The sequence below is a fragment of the Papaver somniferum genome, chromosome 5, assembly GCF_003573695.1.
Source record: "Papaver somniferum cultivar HN1 chromosome 5, ASM357369v1, whole genome shotgun sequence".
NCBI lineage: Eukaryota > Viridiplantae > Streptophyta > Magnoliopsida > Ranunculales > Papaveraceae > Papaver > Papaver somniferum.
The window spans coordinates 72,958,041-72,979,351 of NC_039362.1; the positions used below are offsets into that span (position 1 = coordinate 72,958,041).

General features: G+C 37.9%; 1 protein-coding gene across 1 annotated transcript; it reads left to right on the forward strand.

Moving 5' to 3' along the window:
* The first annotated feature begins 18,027 nt into the window (after window positions 1-18,027).
* Window positions 18,028-20,068, forward strand: LOC113281901. Its single transcript, XM_026530807.1, has 6 exons — window positions 18,028-18,168; window positions 18,684-18,826; window positions 18,926-19,027; window positions 19,123-19,263; window positions 19,349-19,483; window positions 19,639-20,068. The coding sequence occupies exons 2-6, from the start codon at window positions 18,692-18,694 to the stop codon at window positions 19,687-19,689; spliced, it is 564 nt and encodes a 187-aa protein (XP_026386592.1). The 5' UTR covers window positions 18,028-18,168; window positions 18,684-18,691; the 3' UTR covers window positions 19,690-20,068.
* Window positions 20,069-21,311: the final 1,243 nt, after the last annotated feature.

The following is a 21,311-nucleotide window of genomic DNA, read 5'->3' on the forward strand; positions in this document are numbered from 1 at the left end:
GGTTTGAGTTCTGTGGCAGTGATAAGAAGGCAAAGGAAATGAGATGGGGTTTGCTTCAGAACTGAAATTGAAGAGAAACAATGATGCTTTGATGATGAGGAAGTGATGGAGTACTGTCAGGGCTTAATTCTGGTGGTTGTTGCCACTGTTGCAAGTCATGAGCAGTTGGTGAAGCTTGAACCCGAGAAGAAATGTTGATGCTGCTGATGTTCATGGGAGGTGGTACTGAGGTTGCAGTTACATGGGTTGATTACAGGTGACTTACACAGGGAATGGTGGTTGAACTGGTTAATTTGTGAGAAGATTGTGGCTTGAGTTTCAGGCAGTTGAGGTGTAGTTCAACTGGTTCAGGTGGAGCTGCAATGGGTTATATAAAGCTGCAGTTTTGGATAATGGGCTGGCATCTGGTGTTGTTGCTGTTGGTTGCCAAGAAGAGGATGGTGCTGTTGAGGACTGAGAATGGGTTTTGACTAAATGTGCAATGGAGGTTGCAGGGTGGCTGAGGCACAGGTGTGAATTGCAGTGGTGGTGATGTTCTAGTGAAATGATTGAAGCTGCAGTTCAAGTAGTGGCATTGCAGGTGGTAACGGATCTGGAGATTGTTACAAGATAGTGCGGGTTAGGAGTTGAGCTAGATTGAAATGACAAAGGTTCTGGTAGAGTTGCTGGTGCAGAATGCTGTGTCAGGTGGAATGAGTTATAAGAAGATGCAGCTGGTTTGAACATCAACGGAATGCTTGAGTTCTGCCAAGGATAGTTGGAACTGATATGGTGCTGCTGGTAAATGGTTGGGTTATGAGTCTGGTGGTGCAGTTCAAAGCCGAGAAGGGTGTTGTCGCGGTGAGTGACCGAGATGGAGTTGCACTGCTCTGGTGGTGGGCGTAGACGAGAATCAATTGCTGCCATGGGTACTGTGGGTGTTGCAAGCAAGTAAAGATGGTCTGGTTGATGTTGCAACTGGAGTTCAAGATGTCGTGAATGGAAGGGACTAAGAATGGTGGTGATGCTGTTGGTGAATGCTATTGCACCTGCATTTTAAGCTGGTAAAATGTTGTTGTCAGTGTACTAAACCTCTCATTAGATGAATGCTAGGAGTGCAGGGATGGGCTAAATTAAATGGCCAGAAAATGGACAGAAACACAGTAAGCTCTGCCTGAATCACATTCAAGTGAGTTAACTCAGTCTGATCCGAGTCACCTGATTCGCTTTGACCAAGAGAAGGACTTGGACCTGTTGTTGCTGGGCCTGGTTAATGGACTGTCGACTTCTTGGCAGTGGGTTAGTTTTGCAAGTACTTTTGTAAAGGAAGGCAGGGAGAGATTATAAAAGGGGGAGACTCTATCGAATCTTGGAGATATCATCTCTGCTTCCACTTTTTGTTCTAGGGTTTAGAAAACATGAAAACCTTTCTTTTTTTTCTTGTTATGAACTCCATGAACATGAACTAGATTATTATTATTGGTTATGGAATAATTGGATTTCACATAATATGCTTTTTGATATGATAAATTAGTTTTGTCTCCATGCTTTATCGTTTATGATTCACTATTGATATTGTCTTATGATTTGAATACTTGTTTGATCGAGTCGCGAATCAGTTGATTTTGTGTTCATCTCCATTGCTAAATTATGATTTATTATACGCAAAAGTGATAGATTCCTGATTACAAGTAGCATGATTGTGATTATTGCTTGTAGTGATACATCCTAATAGTCACATGTGAGTCATAACCTTTGTTAAATCGGATTAGTGCTTTTACACATTCGATTGCTTTGATTGGCCTGATTTCATAAAACTTAATGCATCTAGGGAATTAAACTTGATTAGTGCTTTTACACGTTAGGTTGTTCTCTTAGGTAGAATTCATATGCGCATCTTTTAATGTGTTTGTTGATGATAAGAGGAAATTAGCGGGATATTCTTGCGATCAAGGTATCCTAGGGCCTTTGATAAAAGTTGAGATTAAAATATCAATTCTAGTTATTGTGTAGAAAACATGTTTGTGAATGAAGATGAAATCCGTAACCAATACTTTCTCATCCTTGATTTGATTTGTTTACCTTTATTGTTTGCTTTTATTTAATTTATTATATAAAAATCAGAAAACCCCCCATTGTTATTTGTAGGAAACCAAAGCATATTGACAACCTAAGTCCTCTCTGTGGGAACGATCCTTTCTTGCCCTTGCTATATTATATATTTTGAGTAGTAAGAAAGTGTAATTATTTTTGACGCCTACGACAGCGATCACCTGTGCGTTCACAACCTTGTCTCTTTTGATCAGGCACATGAGACAAGGTTTACCAACCAATACAATTAATTTGTGTTGTGGTGAACAACGATTTGTCTACCATTTTCCTCTTGAGAGGAATCTTCTGACCTCTGTCTATCAAAACGATTTGACCATGCCTTCTTTTCTAATGGTCTTGTTTTGTCTTTGGAAACTAACTTCTTAGACGAAGATAAAATCCTACATACCTCAGCGGTCTTCTGAGCAAGTTTAAGCTTCCTTGCTAATTGATTTGCTCTTCGTTGAAGTTTGTTGGCGTGCCTCATTTGATGTTTGTACTTGTAACATCTTGATAGTTTATGACCCTTCTGAGAACAAAACGAGCACGTCAATCTTGGATAATATTTAGGCATCTGTGGTGTGACTGCATCTAAACACAGGGTAGATCCCGAAACATTACAGACAGAGTTTCCAAAGTATGGGTCAATTGATTCTTCCAGCTTGATTGGGTTCTCTTCTTCACCGAAACCATCAAGATTGATATATGTAATGCTACAACTATCAAAATCAATGTTCTCACATAGAAGACCAACACTTGATTTCCTATCTTCATCAGAATCATACATCTCAGACATCTCATTAAGTGTTACAGCAAGACCTTTGTTCCCAGTCTATTTTCTACGATTTGGGCACTCGTTTGCAAAATCACCAAAACCTTTACACTTAAAGTACTATGGCATATCCTCGTCATCAGCCTCGTCAGCATCCCTATTTTTAGGAGGAATGCGATTGTGAGGTTTATCTGATGACTTAGGTTTGTCTCTTGAAAACCGTTTACTTCTCTTCAATAGAAGGTCCCTAAACTGTCTTATGATCAAGGAGACTGATTTGTCAAGATCTTCATCTGAAAAATCATTCTCATACTGATCATCCTCAGAGACATAAACACTTTTACTCTTATCAAGTAATTTAGTGTTCTTTTGTGCTTTAAAGGCAACATCCTTTCTGATTTTGGATGTATGTTCATGACCAAAGATCTTTAGATTTCCAACCAATTTATTTCTAGAAAGATTATCAAGGTTATTTCCCTCAACGATGGCATGCTTCTTAGACTCGTATCTAGACGGCAGCGATCTGAGAATTTTCATCAAAATGTCCTTTTCAGGAATAGTCTTACCCAATGCGAAAGATGCATTAACAATTTCAGACACTCTGTGATTAAACTCATCAAATGTATCTTCATCCGCCATACGAAGGTTCTCCCAGTCCGAATTAAGGTTTTGAATCCTAGCTTCCTTTTCACTGGAGTTTCCTTCGAATACGGTTTCTAAGATATCCCAAGCATCTTTAGACCGAGTGCAATTAGACACATGGTGCTGAAGATTTGGGGTAATGGTATGTATGATGGCATTCAAACCGTCAGAATTTTGCTTTGCAACATTTATCTCAGCAGGAGTGTATTCACCAATAGGTTTGGGAACGTTTACATTTTAACTGCCACAACGGGAGCATTATAACCATTAATAACATATACCCATGATTAAAATCACGTGCTTGAAGAAAAGTTCGCATAGCGATTTTCCACCATAAGTAATTGGAGCCATCGAAGGCTGGTGGTACGTTAATAGAGATACCACCTCTGTCCATAGAGTCAAATCGCTACAAACACAGACTTGTAAGGTCTTAAACGTGTTTCCCTGCTCTGATACCAATTGAAAAAGCGGGGGTCTAACAACACCACCCAATATTTTGCTTAGAAATCTGTATGGAATAACTCCGAAACACTTTCTAGAGAATCAACTAGACAGTCATACTCAATCTAGGTAAAAGTATCTCAAGGAGTTAATATCTCTCTCTTGTTTTGATTTACTCAAGCTAATAGAAATCAAGGAGTCTTTAATCAAACACAAGGAATAACTTGGACGGTACCAAAGACCAATGTCCAAGGATCAATTAATGTTAATCAACAACCAAAGGTTGGATTATACTAATTGATGATATACGCACAACATGTATTATTTCAATTATAGAGATAAATCAATATAATGCGGAAACTGAAATAACATAGACACCAGAAATTTTGTTAACGATGAAACCACAAGTGCAGAAAAACCCCGGGACCTAGTCCTGATTGAATATACACCGTATTAATCCGCTACAGACACTAGCCTACTCCAAGCTAACTTCGAACTGGACTATAGTTGAACCCCAATCAGTCTCCCACTGATCCAAGGTACAATTGTACTCCCTACGCCTCTGATCCCAGCAGGATATTGCGCACTTGATTCCCTCAGTTGATCTCACCCACAACTAAGAGTTGTTACGACCCAAAGTCGAAGACTTGATGATAAGCAAATCTGTCTCACACAGACAAGTCTATCGAAGGATTAATCTATCTCCCACAGATAAACCCTAAAAGGTTTTCTTCCGTCTTTTGATAATAATCAAGGTGAACATGAACCAATTGATAATCCGGTCTTATATTCCTGAAGAATAGCATAGAGTTATCAATCACCTCACAACAATCTTAATCGTATGGTAGCGAAACAAGATGTTGCGGAATCACAAACAACAAGACGAAGATGTTTGTGATTAATTTTTCTATATTTCCTATCGGAGATATCAATCTCAAGCCAATCAATATGATTGTACTCGTATGATAGAAGATGCAAGATCAGATCACACAACTACGATAAAGTAGTATCGGTCTGGCTTCACAATCCCAATGAAGTCTTTAAGTCGTTAACCTAGTTTTAGAAGAAGAAAACCAAAGGTTAAAGGAGAACCAACTCTAGCACGCAAACTAGTATCACATGTAAGGTATGGGGATTAGTTTTGCATTGATGCTAGATGTCCCCTTATATAGTCTTTCAAATCAGGGTTTGCCATTAAGTTACCTTGGTAACAAAGCAATCAATATCCACCGTTAGATGAAAACCTGATTTAGATTCAAGCTAATATTTCTCAACCGTTAGATCGAAAACTTAGTTTGTTACACACAATTGAAATGCACGCTTCTAGGTTTGTTAACCGTACCCAAACGTATGCACTTGTTGGTTCAACAATAGCTAGTTCACATGACTCAAATGAACTAGTTAGAGAGTTGTTCAATTGCAAAGAAATCTTATGTAACTACACAAGACACAATTAAAGCAAAGATGATATGATTCACTTGAATCAGTTCATGAACTTTTATTGCCACGGTTTGCAAACTGCATTCCTTAGTCTTTTTAAGTTTAAGTTCATAAATCATCTTCAGATATATTACCTTCTTAAGTTCACAGACTTGGTTCGCGGACTTAAGTTACGGGGCAGAGTTTACAAACTCCAGCAGAAATTCTCGGGAAGAGAACTTCGCCGGTTCGTGGACTGGGTTCGCGGATTTAGCTTCACGTACTAGTTTGTCAACTCCAACAGAAATTCTCGGGTTTGAGAACTTCGGCAGTTCGCGGACTTGGCTCACGACATTCTTCCGGTTCTCTTGATCAACAAAGTTCGCAAACTTTGGTTTAAGGAATAGGACTTATACATAAATGTGTTTCCACAACAATGCTTATGTCCATCATTGGTTATGTAATCTAAACTCTCATTCCAATCACTGAAATATTCTTAGAGGACGTTATATAGTTGGTACTAGGGCTGCACATACTCCGGTACGGCCCGGTTTTCTTATGGAACCGGTGTCTGTACCTGGTGTTGACTGGTACCTCCTTTGGAGGACCGGTACCTGTACCTGTACCAGGTGTTGTACCGGTCCTCCGGTACCGTTCCGGTACAAGTCCGGTACCGGGTTTTTACCTGCAAAATCATCATCACTGTAGGATGAGCAAAGCTCAACTGTACCACAATTACATCATGTACCCAACCTCGCATGCATCTAGCTCTGTTTATTCAATATTCATTGTAAATATCATCTCAACTCATACAATACAACACCTAGCAATGCACTACCATTGTTAATCTGTAACAATTCATACAATAGAATAAGAATTTACATCATAATCCATCTACACCACCAGCATCAGAACTTCAAGCAGAACCCATTCACCATCAATCGATTTCAATCTAAGCATCAGATATATTCATTCTCAGATCATAAAACCCCACAAATCGCCCAAAACCAAATTGAGTTGTAGCCAAACCTATTCTCATACTCTAATTACAAAACCCATCTATTATTTCATTACAAAGATTTAATTACAAAATCTTGTTGTTTGATTTCAACAGAAAACCCAATTCGTAAAATCTTAAATCACACACGCAATTAGTTTCTTAAAAAAACAAAAGAAGAAGAAAAAGAAGTGAAGAAGAAGGTTTATCCTCTTTAATCTCTAACCACCACCAGATCTCCTTTCTTAATTACATAACCCCCTATCTCCAATTCCGACTCCAACCCAAGGTTCCAAATCTTGTAAAACACCAAATCAAATCTTCATATTCAATTTCTCCACCAAATCGAAAAAACCCTAAATCAATCTACAACCAAACCCTAACTCAAACTAACAAACCCTAAATCGAAATGATGGTGAAGAAGAAGAACAAACCAGAGATGGTGAAGAAAAAGAAGAACAAATCGAACTGATTCTTATCGTCTACTGTTGAATTACCTGATAGAGATGGTGAATCGATGATACCCTGAAGAACACAGAAGAGAAGAGGGTTGCCGCTGCTTTTTCAGAGAGAAAAAAATAAGAAGAAAAATGAGAGTGAACTGATTCTTCTCTCGATAGTCGGTAGTCTATACTTAGTATGGACGACTACGATTAAAAACCTAGCTTGATCTTAACGGCTAATAATCACCGGTACATATGGTCCGGTTCAAGTCCGGTCCTCCCCAAGAACCGGTGTCTGTACCGGTCTAGACCGGTTCTCAACTTCCAGTACCGGTGTCTGTACCGGCTAGACCGGTTCCGGTCCGGTAATTCCGGTTCCACTCCGGTCCAGGTTCTCTCAACCGGTTCTTGTGCAGCCCTAGTTGTTACACCATTTCTCGTCAAAGAAATTTTCAAAGTGATTGAAACATATCATGACTTTCGTCACTAGGTAAAGATAAACGTGGTCGAAGCGAAAAGCTTACCAACACATATTTCGAGATGTAGATAGGCGAGGTATACTCGGATTGAAATACCAAATGTGTATAATCAAAGTCTATATATAGCATACAAATTTTTGTCTCAAGAAGTAGGAGATAGAATATATAGACTTTTGAGTGATAAATAAGTTCAAGTCTTCACATACCTTTTTGTCGAGAAGTTCCACCGGTTCCTTGAGTAGTTCTTCTTCTTGTATGATGAATCGCCATGAAGTCCTTGAGATCAACTACACTTTCTATCCTAGTCCGAGACTTAGCTATAGTAGACTAGAAATCAAGACTTATAGTTTTGATCACTAACATTGACAAACATGCTTGAGATAACAACGCATGCGAGTTCGAATGAGCGATGCTCTAACATGGATGCAAATGCTCAACAATTTTACACCAGAATTGACTCAAATGTCAGAAGAGTTAGCAAGATAGAAGAAACTTCACAGTCAGATCAACGGATGAACAATATAGAGAAGGTAGTCCAAAGGATGGCAGCAGTGATCATTCCGTCATACGAAGTTGAAGTCGAGGTAAATGCTATATTTCCTAATCAGAGGCCAAAGTATGATCCTTATTCTAATACTTATAGCCCTGGTTGGAAAGATCATCTTAATTTCAGTTATGCTAACAAGCAAGCATCAGCTCCTAATCCATATGCTAGACAAGGTGGTTTTCAACAACACTTACATCAACCACAACAAGCTAAAAAGCAGGGAACTTCTATTGATGATAAGTTTAACATGCTAATGCAAAGCATGCAGGGTGTCACATCTACAACACAAATTCTAAAGGAAACGGTTCAACAAAAACACCAGCAACATGAAATGGCCATTAAGGACTTGAGGATGCAGATGGGACAACTGGCTACAGATGTGAATTTACTAAAAGCAAAAAAATCAACAAAATTGCCACCACAACCTTTTGTAAACCTAATAGAGCGCGCTAATGCGGCAACTCTAAGAAGTGGGAGACAACTGATCTCACCCACAACTAAGAGTTGCTACGACCCAAAATCACAGGCTTTGAAAATAAATAAATCTGTCTCACACAGACAAGTCTATCAAAAGATCAATCTGTCTCCCACAGAAAAACCCTAAAGTTTTTGTTCCGTATTTTGATAATAATCAAGGTGAACAGGAACCAATTGATAATCCCGTCTTATATTCCCTAAGAACAACCTAGATTAATCAATCACCTCACAACAAACTTAATCGTATGGTAGCGAAACAAGATGTTGCGGAATCACAAAAAATAAGACGAAGATGTTTGTGATTACTTTTTATATCTTGCCTATCGGAGATATCAATTTCAAGCCAATCAATATGATTGTACTCGTACCATAGAAGATGCAAGATCAGATCACACAACTACGATAAAAGTAGTATCGGTCTGGCTTCACAATCCTAATGAAGTCTTCAAGTCGTTTAACCTGGTTTTAGAAGAAGAAAACCAAAGGTCAAAGGAGAACCGACTCTAGCACGCAAACTAGTAGCACACGTAAGGTGTGGGGATTAGTTTTGCAGAGTTGCTAGATGTCCCCTTATATAGTCTTTCAAATCAGGATTTTTCCTTGGTAATAAAACAATCAATATCCATCGTTAGATGAAAACCTAATTTAGATTCAAGCTAATATTTCTCAACCGTTAGATCGAAAACTTTGCTTGTTATACACAAATGAAATGCACGCTTCTAGGTTTGTTAACCGTACCCAAACGTGTACATTGTTGGTTCAACAATAGTCAACCAAAAGGTTAGCCATATGAGCATTTCATATCAACCATGTTCATCTTCACCATAACTAGTTCAAATGACTCAATTGAACTAGTTAGAGAGTTGTTCAATTGCAAGGAAATCTTATGTAACTACACAAGACACAATTGAAGCAAAGATGATTTGATTCACTTGAATCGGTTCATGAACTTTTATAGCCACAGTTTGCAAATAGCATTCCTTAGTCTTTTTAAGTTTAAGTTCAGAAATCATCTTCAGATATATAACCTTATCAAGTTCGCACACTAGGTTCGCGGACTTAAGCAACCGGGCAGAGTTTACAAACTCCAGCAGAAAATCTCGGCAAAGACTTTCCGCCGGTTCGCGGACTGGTACTCATGCAACTAGTTTGTCAACTCCAGAAGAATTTCTCGGGATGAGAAGTTCAGCAGTTCGCGGACTTGGATCACACCATTCTTCCGGTTCTCTTGATCAACAAAGTTCGCAAACTTTGGTTCAAAGAATAGGTGTTATACATAACTGTGTTTCCACAACAATGTTTATGTCCACCATTGGTTATGTAATCTAAACTCTCATTCCAATCATTGAAACATTCTTAGAGGACGTTATATAGTTATTACACTATGTCTCGTCAAAGCAATTTTCAAAGTGATTGAAACATATCATGACTTTCGTCACTAGGTAAAAATAAACTTGGTCGAAGCGAAAAGCTTACCAACATATATTTCGAGATATAGATAGGCGAGGTATACTCGGCTCGAAATACCAAATATGTATAATCATAGTATATATATATATAACATACGACTTTTTGTCTCAAAGAGTAGGAGATAGAATAGATAGACTTTTGAGTGACAGATAAGTTCAAGTCTCCACATACCTTTTTGTCGAGAAGTTCCACCGGTTCCTTGAGTAGATCTTCGTCTTGTATGATGAATCTCCATGGAGACCTTGAGCTCAACTACACTTACTATCCTAGTCCGAGACTTAGCTATAGTAGACTAGAAATCAAGACTTATAGTTTTGATCACTAACATTGACAAACATGCTTGAGATAGCAACGCACGCGAGTTCGACCGAGCGATGCTCTAACAAGGGTACTTTCCTGTCCGAATAGACGACTCCACCAATAACAACACAACTAGGTAGTTTTGCTGGATCTGAGGAATAGTTTGCTCGAAATGCAAACTTCAATATTTATAGACCAAGGAAGTTTGGACGCCAAGGAATTTCCAAAACCTAAAGATATGCAATATATTTCCAAATTCGGTTTCCATAATTCCAGGAAATGCTTTTTCCAAATATTGACCAAAATTTCAGTAGAAAATCTCCAATTAGTAAATGCATATTACCAATTTTTATTTTCTAAAGATATGTATTTTAATTGCTGGAAATTAAAATCATATAAAACTAAAAACCTTAATTAAAATATTCTCAATGTATTTCGATCCGAGATTCTCCTTTAGCTATTAAGGAATAACTCTGAATAATAAAAGATAAGAGTTACTGCACATGTTCAATGTATGTCGACATCTTTACTTGGTAAATACTTTTTCATATTTACCATGTTGGAAGTTGGAACCGATTTGCCACACTTCCAAACAAGTTTAGAATTGGTTAATCTGACTTCCAAGAACTATGTGATTGATTATCCTAGCAAATCATCAATCATGGGCTTAAACGGTTCTACCATAACAAGTTTTGGTTCTACCTCCATGTGGGTACTAGGATCGGTCACACTAGCTTTCCAAAAATTGGTTGAGTAGGTACTAGGATCGGTTACCACATATATATGGTATCTAACTTGTATTCGGCTTCACAAGTCATACGATCGGTTACCAATCACTAAGATTTTGTTAGACCTCTTACAAGGATAGATTCCCCTACTTGTGATCGGTTGCACCTCTTACTAGGATCGGTTCCCCAATGTCTAGAGTTGGTCATACCAATTACAGTAAATCGATCATACCATCTCGGATGATTACTTAAGATCGGTTTCACTAATAAAAGTCATACCAATACAAAAGTCAGGCCTTGTGAATAATTTTACCAAGATACATAAACAAGTTATGAGCGGTTATACTAAACACACATATTGGTAATCCAAAGATTTGCAATGAATAACAAATACCAATAAGCCTAGCGATTTTCCTTTCGATTCATAACACAAGTTTATGAATTGTACTTCCTTTAAACGAATGTAAAAACATTGTTTCGTAGGACGAAATCTTCGCCCATACCCATACATAATCACAATCGCATTTGTACGATTATTTCGATGTATTATATATGAAGTTCAAAAGATAGACGTTATACTTCGTATTGTAATTGCTTAATACTATGTCTAGCTAGAGTATAATCATTCACAGCTTCGCAGTTATGTTTTCAATATGCACGACTTGAAAGATACGTTAGGAATGAAACATTTCAAGTCAAATATTACTAACCTCAAGTGTAAGGATGATGTCGTCGTTGTAGTTCTTCACTTCTTCACATTCTTCAAGTCTTCACGTAATACTTGTAAGTCTCATATCCTAATAACTTTCTAGCTAACCTATACGAAGTTGACTCTAGTAAATAATCAACCGACTCTTTAAATGAGTTTTGATTCACTAAAATATGACAACCAAACTTGACATACAAACTCTTGGTGGGTTCAACCGAGCTATGATGTAATATAGTATCTTGCTGGGATCAGAGACGTAAGGAGCACAACTGTACTTTGAATCAGTGTGAGATTGAATAGTATTCAACTACATTCCAGTCCGAAGTTCATTGGTAGTAGGCTAGTGTCTGTAGCGGCTTAATACAGTGTGGTGTTCAAAAATGGACTAGGTCCCGGGGTTTTTCTACATTTGCGGTTTCCTCGTTAAAAAAACTTCTGGTATCTGTGTTATTTCTTTTCCGCATTATATTTTGTGATATAATTGAAATATCACAGTTGTGTGTTGAATAGATCAATTGGGGAATCCAACCTTTGGTTGTTGATTTAAATTGATTGATCCTTGAACATTGGTCTTTAGTACCGTTGAAGTTATTGAAAAAGCGGGGGTCTAACACCACCACCCAATATTTCGATTAGCAATCTGTATGTACTAACTCCGAAATACTTTGCTAGAGAATCAACTAGACAGTCAGACTCAATCTAGATAAAAAGCATCTCAAGGAGTTATTATCTCAATATCTCGATTTGATCTTTACTCAAGCAAATAGAAATTTGCGAGTCTTTATCAAAGAGAAATAACTTGGACGGTACCAAAGACCAATGTCCAAGGATCAATCAATATCAATCAACAAACAAAGGTGGGATTTCCAATTGATGATCACGAACGCACAACATGTATTATTTCAATTATATAAAATATAATGCGAAAAATAAATAACACAGACACCAGAAGTTTTGTTAACGAGGAAACCGCAAATGAAGAAAAACCCCGGGACCTAGTCCAGATTGAATACACACTGTATTAAGCCGCTACAGACACTAGCCTACTCCAATCTAACTTCAAACTGATTTATAGTTGAGCCCCTACCAATCTCCCACTGATACAAGGTACAGTTGTACTCCTACGCCTCTGATCCCAGCAGGATACTGCGCACTTGATTCCCTTTGCTGATCTCACCCACAACAAAGAGTTGTTGCAACCCAAAATCACATACTTGATAATAAACGAATCTGTCTCACACAAAAAAGTCTATCGAAAGGATAAATCTGTCTCCCACAGATACACCCTAGGTTTTGTTCCGTCTTTAGATATAAAATCAAGGTAACATGAACTAATTGATAATCCGGACTTATATTCCCGAAGAACATCCTAGATTAATCAATCATCTCTCTACAATCCTTCCTGACTACACAAGCGGATTGTCGAGGAATCACAAACAGTGAGACGAAGATGTTTGTGACTTCTTTATCTTGCCTATCGGAGAACTCTCACGATCTCAAGCCAATCAATCGATTGTACTCGTACGATAGAAGATGCAAGATCAGATCACACAAGTACGATAAAAGTAGTATCGGTCTGGCTTCACAATCCCAATGAAGTCTTTAAGTCGTTAACTCGAGTTTAGAGAAGAAACTCAAGAGTTAATGGAGATCGACTCTAGCGAGAGAGCACTAGTAGCACACAAACGTGTGGGGATTAGGTTTGCTCAATGCTAGATGTCTCCTATAATAGCCTTCAAATCAGGGTTTTGCCTTAAGTACAAAGCAAACTCTATTCACCGTTAGATGAAAACCTTGTTTAGATTCAAGCCAATATCTCTCAACCGTTAGATAGAAAGACATAGCTTGTCACACACACTTGGGTACACATTTACTGGGTTTGAAAAAATCATGCCCAAACGAGTACACGTATGTTGGTTCAACATGATAACCCAAAAGGTCAACCATATGAGCATATCATATTAATCATGTTCTTCTTCACCATAACTAGTTCAATTGACTCAAATGAACTAGTTAAGAGTTGTTCAATTGCTATGAGATCTTATGTAACTACACAAGACACAATTGAAACAAAGATGATTCGATTCGATTAGAATTGGCTCATGAACATTATAGCCACGGTTTGCATAAAGCATTCCTTAATAATTAGTGTTTCATGTTCAGAGCACATCTTTAGATCATAACCTCTTAAGCTCACAAACAAGTTCGCGGACTTAAGCTAATCGGTTGAGTTTTCCAAACTCAGCAGAAATTCTCGGGTCGAGAACTTCCGCCAGTTCGCGGACTGGGTTCGCGGACTTAGCACACAAACCAGTTTTGGAAATCCCAGCAGAAATTCTCGGTCGAGAACTTCTGTCAGTTCGCGGACTGAGTCTGCGGACTGGGTTCGCGGACTTGGCAAGCCAATTCCACGATCCTACCGATTTCTCTTGATAAACAAAGTTCGAAAACTTCGGTTCAAGGAATACATGGTTATGTAATCTAAACTCTCATTTCAATCATTGAAACATTCTCAGAGGGCGATATTCAGTCGTGAAGAACAACAGACCTTTATCGCCAGAGCAATTTCCAAAGTGATTGAAATTTTCATGACTTTCGTCACTAGGTGAAGATAAACCTGATCAAAGCGAAACGCTTTACCAACACATGATTTCGAGTAAAAGATAAGCAATGAATACTCAGCTCGAAATATCAAGTGTATATGATCTAGTATATATAGTATACGACTTTTGTCTCATAAGAAGTAGGAGAAGAATAGATAGACTTTCGAGTGATAGATAAGTTCAAGTCTTCACATACCTTTTTGTTGATGAAGTTCCACGGTTCCTTGGTGTAGATCTTCGTCGTTGTCGTTGAATCACCATGAAGTCCTTGAGCTCAACTACACTTTTCTTATCCTAGTCCGAGACTTAGCTAATAGGCTAGAAATCAAGACTTTATAGTTTTGATCACTAACATTGACAAACATGCTTGATATAGCAACGCATGCGAGGTTGACCGAGCTATGCTCTAACAGTTATTTATCTTATATTCAATCGGGCTCGCAAATTCCTTTTTGCTGATTGCGGATTAAATTAAGAGATAGAGATATAAAACTCTTTGATATACTTTTCTCTATATTGAGTCTGACTGTCTAGTTGATTCTCTTGAAAGTATATTGGAGTTTGTATATTCAGATTGCCAAACAAAATATTGGGTGTGGTTGTTAGACCCCCGCTTTTCAGTCTCCACATACCTTTTGTTGATGAAGTTCCTCCAAGCTCCTCAGTAGATCTTCTTCTTCAATAGGTGAACGCCGTGAAGTCTAAAGCTGAACTACACATTCTATCCTAATCTTAGACATAGCTATAAGTAGACTATAAATCAAGTATATAGTTTTGATCAACTAAACTTGACAAACAAGCTTGAGATAGCAACGCTTACGAGTTCGACCGAGCAGTGCTCTAACAATTATTGACCTAATTAATCATCCACAATCCGTATTTGGTTCAAATTATTTCCAAACAACTTGGAATTTGATCCGTCAACCATCAGATGGTCCCACAGCCACTTAGGGTCGGTTTCTACACCCCCTGTCCGGTCAAGCTCTCTCCATAATTAGGTTTTACAACCTAATGCTCAAAAGAGCACTATCTCAATCACAATAAAACTCTAATTAATGATCCTTTCATCAACTGCTCTGCAAAGGAGTTTGGAAAGTGATTAATCAACCACTAGGGCGCATATGGTCGGTCGGTCCGTCTCTTATCTATTTTTGGTTGGATGATTGATGGATCCTCCAAAACCAAAATTAGGATTTTGGATTAATGCTCAGTTAAGCATAATTCTAAACAGGTTCAAACACCAATATTTTCTAAATTTATCTAGCAATCAATATGACAATTATTTAATTAATATCCGGTTAATATGTAATTAATTAACGTTTAGTTAATATTTTATCAATATTTTAATTGGTTAAACTGTCAATTGCTCGACAAAGTAATGTTTCTCATGTTGATTCAACCATCCACATTCGAGAATTTCATACTAATTCAACTATCAGTATTTCATTGGTTCATGGTTCATCAACAAACATTCAACTGGTCATCGGTTGACCATTATTTTAATATTATAAATTCTCTACTCGTCATTCGACTAGCTCGTGACTTATGGATTGCATATGACTTTTTAACAATGACTATTCTCACATAAATTTTTGTGAAATGCTTGACTTATCAACATGATAGTTAATGATCCATTTAGCAATTTCATTAACTTATAATGGTCAATCCAAGTCATTGAACTATCATTATTACTTCAATTACCATAATGATTCATTAAACCATCAATGACCTAATTCAATGTTCATGGTCCATAAGGCATGTTGTTGTTCCAACAAACACTTCATCTTTTTTCCATCACTATAAAATTCGACTACTCAGTTCATTCATTAACACTCATCATCTAATTAGGTCAAAGGTTGACCATACAAAATACGTCTGCAAAGCAGACAAACACATGAGACATCGATTCATGTCACATAGGGGATATCACTAGGTTTTTGGTATGGCGGCCTACAACACGTGCGATGTGAGGCACATACACGATTGAAAGTTGTGGTAAGTCGTGCTGACATTTTAGGAGTAAATGAAGTAGTGGACGGTCAATCAACCACTTATTTCATGCAAAATGGAAATGATTCTTGCACGTTCTCCCACTTTACATTCTCCCACTTCCTTAAACCGTCACCACTTACAGGAGATCGATGTGCCACAATAAATAGGTTCCTCAACATATGGTTTTGATAAGACAACTAAGACAGTAAGACACCCAAGGTTAACAGAGCTCAACGCAAGAAAAAACCTACGGTCAATTATCCAACATCTTCAGAGGATTTCTCTCGTTTACACAGAGAAGTCATCTTTCAAGCAGTTCAACACATCACATCATCAATTAATCAATTTCCGTTGATCTCCACACAATCTCATCTTCCTTCCTATAAACCGACCATATTCCTTCCACTTGTGATCGAATTGAACCTGGAACGACTATTGTCTTGGTTTAGTCCACGGTCTTACAGATTAGTCTCTCGAACTCAAAGTACTCCAGAGCAGTACATTTGTTTAAAGGTTCAAATGATTGCTTCTTCGAGCACCTTGCTTGATCGACACTTGCTCACACCTCCATTTTTACTAGAAAACCAACAAACTGTTTTTACCCGCAAAAAAATTGGCGACCATAATGGGAGATTGATCTCTCGGTGGCAAGTTCGATTTCTCAAAAATGGTCGGTCTTAGATCTGGTTCAGTTACCAATCCTAATACCAATCTTGATGGTTCAACTACCAATCTCAATGGTTCGACGGGCAATATCAATACTAGTACCATTGGTGCAACTAATGTCACCACTCATCATACCAACATCAACAGTCTGGGGACTTCCCATGTCACTCCAGTCACTCCTGTCAACAACTCTGGTGATAACTGCGCTGGATTGGATAACATTCCTCATGGTAAAGAGACTAGGAATGATCCAACCCCCATGGTCGTTTTGATGCAGACATAAGAAACTCTCGCCAGGGCTCAAGATGATATGGCCACCACTCAAAAGGATCTTCTCAATTACTTGAAGATTTTGACAGAACGACTGACACCTGAACAACATCAGCTTCAGAAAGGAAAGGCCAAAGAAACATCTTCATCTGGTGACCCGAGATCATCCAAAATTCATGTTATCGAAGATGATGAAATTCGTGACGCTACAGATAATTCATCAGCGAAGGATCAATCAAACTTTATTACTCGTGAAAATCTGGAGCGCTTCCTGGAGACTCGTGGAAAAAGCCGTACAACACCAAATCAAAAATGCATCCGGACGGGGTGAGACGAAACCGAAGCCGAGCCACACCTAATCAAAAAGACATCGCGACGGGGCGCGACGAAGCCGTTCAAAACCAAATGAAGAAATGTATCGCGACGGGGCGGGTCGAAGCCCCACGACACTTAATAAAAAACGCATGACGGGCGAAGCCACATCACACCAAATCAAAAATATGGTTAAAAAAAAAATTGCCCAATACATAACACGGGCACAAAATCTAGTTGGGGATTTATTTGTCGTACAATTTATCATCAGTTGAAGTAGTAATATGAGAAAGAAGTTAGGGTCAGAAAGAAAATGATGTATGGTTTAATCGATAGTTGGAATAACTAGGTGGTGATGCATTTTTATCTGCCTACATTAAGACGATGTACATGAGTTTGGCACTCTCGGATTGGTTGTTTAATGATGGATGATTAAGGAGGTGTTATATGATTGTTACAGAAAAAGATACGCCTTTATCGCCCACTTTGAATTAGGTCTATAATTATTGTATTTTAGACTGTGTGTGGTACTTTGGAAAAGTACGGTGGTTTTTAGATAAAACCTTCTGAAAAGAAGTGGCAAATAGGAAAAATACGGGTGTCAAATAGGTGAACCTCTGGCATAGACTTAAAATATTTTGGGCCAGGGAATAACACTTTGGGCTGGGGAATAACAATTTCATTTTATGAGTCTTCCTAACAGTATAAATACTGACACCGGATTGTTGTAAAGTCCTTATTTTAGATCTAGAATTTTCGTAGAGGTGAGGACTTGTCTCATATCCGGAGAAAGATACGAACTCTCTCGCCTCGGTTAATGTCTTCTTCTCTGTAAGTTGTGCAAATCTAGGTTGTTTTTATTTTTTTTCAATTGTTTGATGGAGATTGGTGTTTTATTCTGTGTGATGAGATAATTCTGGTTGTGTAAATCATAAAATCTAGGGTTTCTTAGCATCGTATTTAATCTTGTACAAAATCACCATGCTTATTTCAGACTCGATATCCAGTGGCTTTTCTAAATTGTTTTCTTTTTTATTTTTGGTTTGAATCATTATATCATCTGTAGATTTTGAATGACAGAAAACCCTAAGTTTCTTGAATTAGGCTTTTCACTAGAAACTGTAAAAAATTGTTTCCGTTTTTTTATAATCTTTATAGGTGAGGATACTTGACATTCATGTGCTTGGGTCTACCGTCTACCCCAGTTTTTTTACACTGTCCTGTTATGAGTTGTGCTCATTGCTTGCCTAGATGTGAGCTGTGTTTTCGTCTATCTGATTTTATGTTCTGGTAATATTTCGATATTCTTTATTCTTTACGCATTTGTTGTTGTTGACTTACTTCAGGTATTACCATGAAAGACCTCTTACAAGAGTTTCGTACATGGGTCACAATTGAGGATATGCGAAAAGGTTTCAACACTTGGACCACTGAACTGTTGCAAACAGTGGGAGTGGATGATCAAGAAAAAGTAGTCAAGGATATGAAGGTATATATCTATTCGTATTGTTTCAGACATTCTTTTTTTTAAGAATATATTTGAATGTTCTTGATAATCTTGTTTTTGTTGTGGTATTTCGTTCTGTAGGAATTTTGTGCTGCACTCGAAGATATGTACAAACCTATCAAAAGAGCATACGACGATGCTGATAAGTCTTATTCTGAGGTGATCACTACATTAATTAGCAAGGTATATATAGTTATCTAATGTCACAACTTATTCACATATAGTTTCTTTGGTTTTACTGTTGTTGATTCCTAACCTTTTGGTTTACATATGATCAGCATCCTTACGTTGTCCATATGCCATGGTTCGACATCCTATTTTCTGATATGCAAAAAGTAAGCTTCGACCTGTATGACGAAACAATAGCTGACAACAATAGGAAGATGCCGAATCCAAGTGTTGATTTAGAGAAAGTTATGGTATTATCTTATGATCTTGAAACTTATTCAGCCATTTGCCTGATTTTCCGCCTCAAAGCTTATTTTGTTTGTGATCTCGATAAAGGAATTGCAACGACAACTTCAACGGGCTGAGGACAACTTTGCAGTACTATCTCGTAAGGTTAAGGACCTTTCCACTTTGATTAGCAGTGTGAAGTCTTTAATCAGTTTCGTGCAACCTGTTCTCGACAGGATTAAGGTAAATCTCTTTGTCTAGTTTAGCCACTTGTTCAGGTTGGAATAGTGCAGCATGGTACATTCTTGAATTTGTATTGAAGGTGGTGATTATTCACGCCTTTGGGCAGTGCTGCACAGGTTGGAGCCATGTTGATTCCTTTTACCCTTCTTTTGTAGCTTTCGTGTAGCAACAGGAGAGAGAGAGGGATACAAGCTCTTACTGTCTAGCCTTTTCTTTGGTTAGCATTTTCATTGCTGCAACTGGGTATCACAAGCTAGCTGGAGAAATGTGTGGATTAATAGTTGGTGATAAGTTTGATCTTTAGGTGGAAGTTTACTGTTCTCCTTTTCAGGCTCTTGCTGTCTAGCCTGTTCTTTGGTTGGCATTTTCATTGCTGCAACTGGGTATCACAAGCTAGCTGGAGAAATATATGCATGAATAGTTGGTGATAGGTTTGATCTTTAGGTGGAAGTTTGATGTTCTTTTCATGTATTAAATGGTGGTGTTATGTAACCAACAGAAGATCTAATTCCAGAAAATATGTGTTGTTGTATAATGCAAACACATTTTCCCTTTTATATATGTTTATCTATTCTAATTATATTATCTCCTGAAATTTATATCTATCTATTCTAATTCTATCCGGTTTGAATCGTTGTAGTTTCTGTATTCAAATGACAGAAAACCTAAAGTTTTCTTGAATTAGGCTTTTCACTAGAAACTGAATTTGTAGGCTTTTCCCAGTTTTTTTACACATCCCTTTTTGGAGCTGTGCTCATTGCTGGTTTAGATGTGTGCTGTGTTTTCAGTTGTTTAGATGTGTGCTGTGTTTTCGTCTATCTGAATTCGTTAGAGTAGCTTTTGTAATATTTCGATAATCTGTTCTGTTCATGCTTGTTGTCGTCGTCGTCGTCGTCATTGAGTTTTCTCGTTCTTTCAAAAGAGTTTCGTACATGGGTCACGGTTGAGGATATGCAAACGGGTTTCAAAAGTTTCAGAAGTTGGACTACTGAACTGCTGCAAACAGTGGGAGTGGATGATGAAGAAAAACTATATGAAGAAATATACGTAGTTTCAAACGTTCTTTATATTTTCTTGTTTTTGTTGTGGTATTTCGTTCGGTAGGAATTTAATGCTAAGCTGGAAGATATGTACAAACATTTCAAAAGAGCATATGATGACACTGATAAATCTTATTCTAAGGCGATCATTGAATTAGTTGACTAAGGTATAATGCCACAACTTATTTACATAGAGTTTCTATGGTTTTGCTGTTGTTGATTCCTAACCTTTTAGTTCACATATGATCACACAACCTTACGTCGTTCATATGCAATGGTTCGACAACCTATTTTCTGATCAGCAAAAAGTAAGTTTGGACCTGTATGAGGAAATAATAGCTGACAACAATAGGAAGATGCGGAATCCAACAGTTGATTTCGAGCGCGTTATGGTAATATATTAGATCTTGAAACTTATTTGGCCATTTGCCTGATTTTCCGCCTCAAAACTTATTTTGTTTGTGATCTCGATAAAGGAATTGCAAGAACTACTTCAACAGGCTGTCAACGACTTTGCAATAGTATGTCCTAAGGTCGAGGGCCTTTCCACTTTGATTAACGGTGTGAGTATTTCATCAATTTGGTGCAACATGCTCTCGACAGGAAGAAGGTAAATCTCTGTCTAGTTTAGCCACTTGTTGATGTTGGAATAGTGCAGCAGCGTACATCTTTGAATTTGTATTGAAGGTGGTGATTATGCAGGCCTTTGGGCAGTGCTGCACAGTTTGTTGTAGCCATGCTGATTCCTTACCTTCCTTCTTGTTTGTAGCTTTCGTCTAGCACTGGAA